At 35.6% G+C, this 2,878-nt stretch overlaps 1 protein-coding gene across 1 annotated transcript; it reads left to right on the top strand.

Moving 5' to 3' along the window:
- The first annotated feature begins 436 nt into the window (after positions 1-436).
- LOC103680570 (olfactory receptor 2AJ1-like) lies at positions 437-1,375 on the top strand. Its single transcript, XM_040621945.1, has one exon. The coding sequence runs from the start codon at positions 437-439 to the stop codon at positions 1,373-1,375; it is 939 nt and encodes a 312-aa protein (XP_040477879.1).
- The last annotated feature ends 1,503 nt before the right edge of the window (positions 1,376-2,878 follow it).

Below are 2,878 nucleotides of genomic sequence, written 5' to 3'. Positions count from 1 at the left end.
GCCCCATGTCAGGCTCTTCTGCTGGGAGCCTGCTTCTTCCTCTCCCACTCCCCCTGACTGTGTTCCCTCTCTCGCTGGCTGTCTCTCTCTCTCAAATAAATAAATAAAATCTTTAAAAAAAATAAGTACACTGTTCAGGGATTGGTATCCTTTAAAAGGTGACATTTGACAAAAGACTGAACTTGATTTATGAATATGGAATTAAGACTCTGAGACTACATGGAGCTAACAGCTTACTCAATATATCAAATACTATCAGCTGATTCAAAAAAATGAATGGCCATGTTGCAAAAGCTGGTTGAGAATTTATTGATTTTAATTGCAAAACATGCAGCACTCTCATTTTATTATGCTTCTAAATGTAAATGAATTTGAGATTTACACATTGCATTTTAGTTCTATTTTTTTTTCTATTTTAGGAAAAAGAGTGGAATTCATGATGGGGCATGAGAATCACAGTTTCACCAGTGATTTCATTCTTTTAGGACTCTTTTCTTCTTCCCAATCAAGTCTAGTTTTCTTCTCCTTTATATTCATCATTTTTATTATGGCTGTGACAGAAAACACAGTCATGATCCTCCTTATCCTCAGGGACTCAAGACTCCATACTCCAATGTATTTCCTGCTCAGCCATCTGTCTTTCATGGACATCTTGCATATTTCCAACATTGTTCCCAAGATGGTCACTGACTTTCTGTCAGGCAGCAGAACTATTTCATTTGCAGGTTGTGGCTTCCAGATATTTCTATCCCTCACGCTCCTGGGTGGTGAGTGCCTTCTCCTGGCAGCAATGTCTTATGATCGCTATGTAGCCATCTGTCACCCACTGCACTATCCCATTCTTATGAATGACTATGTCCGCGTTCTCATGGCTGGAGGGTCCTGGCTTGTTGGGACTGTCAACTCCATAGTCCACACAGCTTATGCACTCCACTTTCCCTTCTGTGGCTCAAGAGCCATTGATCACTTTTTCTGTGAAGTCCCTGCCATGTTGAAGTTGTCCTGTGTGGACACAACACTCTATGAACGAGAAGCTTATGTAAGTGGCATAATTTTTCTGTTTATCCCTGTCTCCTTGATCTTTGTTTCTTATGTCCAAATTCTCCTTACTGTCTTTCAAATGAAATCATCAGAAGCACAGAAAAAGTCATTTTCTACCTGTTCCTTCCACATGATTGTGGTCACAATGTACTATGGGCCATTTATTTTCACATACATGAGACCCAAATCATACCACACACTGGGTCAGGACAAATATTTAGCAATATTCTATACCATCCTCACACCCACATTGAACCCCATCATCTACAGCTTTAGGAATAAAGATGTTCTGGAGGCAATGAAAAATATGCTCAAGTGTAACTGTCTCCATTAAAGATAGTAAGAAAAATACTTGTGTTTTCTATATTAATATTCAATACTTAGAGGTTATCCATTATTTATATCTCTAGAAAGAAAATCAGTTTCTATCTGTCAAGAGTGGAAAGTGGATATTTCCAAAACCCTGATGATAATGAACAAAGCTTTACAGTTATTTGTTTTATAAACATATACATCTTAAAATGTACTTTTCCCTCTCACTAGAATTCTGAGAAGTTATAAAAATTGACTTTTATAATACAACCACATTTTATGAGATCCATCTATCTTTATAACTTTTGTATCTTATGAAGCAGTAAAATTATAATTCCAATGTTACAACCAGATGTCAAAAATTTGTAAAAATTATAGGCAAAATGGAGGCAGGTGTTCAAAAGATAAAAACTTCTAGTTATAAGATACATAAGTTAAAAATATGCAAGTCCTGCAATATAATCAACAGCATGATGGCTATAACTAACAATGTTCTATGGTATATAAGGAAGTTGCTAAAAGAGTGGGTTTTAGAAGTTCTCATTGTAATAAAATGAACTATATCTACGTGTGGTGATAGATCATAACCAAACATTGTGACAATCATTTTACAATATATACATACATCAAAATTTAATGCTATACACCTAAGAACAGTACAATTATATCAATTATATTTCAATAAAACAGGAAAATCAATGAGTGTATCTTTATTATTTAATAAATATTAAGTGTATTATTTACATTATTAAATATGTATTTAATACAATAATACATAATGTAATACATTTAACATACTCCATGCATTAAACATTAGTTAATAATATTAGTAAGAATAACATTCATTAAGAGTTATTTAATAAAGTATTCAATTTCTATTAATGTAGGTTCTAAATAGTTACAACACTTTGTTTTTTTAAATCCACAATCCGCTACCCTATGACCCAGCCATTGCACTACTGGGTATTTACCCCAAAGGTACAGATGTAGTGAAGAGAAGGGCCATATGCACCCCAATATTCATAGCAGCATTTTCCACAATAGCTAAATCATGGAAGGAACCGAGATGCCCTTCAACAGATGACTGGATTAAGAAGATGTGCTCCATATATACAATGGAATATTACTCAGCCATCAGAAAGAATGATTACCCAACATTTGCAGCAGCATGGACGGCACTGGAGGAGATAATGCCGTGAAATAAGTCAAGCAGAGAAAGACAATTATCATATGGTTTCACTAATTTATGGAACAGAAGTAGGAAGATCGGTAGAAGAAAAGGATAAGGAAAGGGGGTAATCAGAAGGGGGAATGAAGCATGAGAGACTACAGACTATGAGAAACAAACTGAGGGCTTCAGAGGGGAGGGGGTGGGGGAATGGGATAGGTTGGTGATGGGTAGTAAGGAGGGCACGTACTGCATGGTGCACTGGGTGTTATACGCAACTAATGAATCATCGAACTTTACATCAGAAACCAGGGATGTACTGTATGGTGACTAACATAATATAATAAAAAAAAATAA

This window comes from Ursus maritimus, unplaced genomic scaffold (genome assembly GCF_017311325.1).
Source record: "Ursus maritimus isolate PB19 unplaced genomic scaffold, ASM1731132v1 scaffold_5, whole genome shotgun sequence".
NCBI classification, from domain to species: Eukaryota; Metazoa; Chordata; class Mammalia; order Carnivora; family Ursidae; genus Ursus; species Ursus maritimus.
This window is presented reverse-complemented; position numbering and strand designations above follow the sequence as displayed.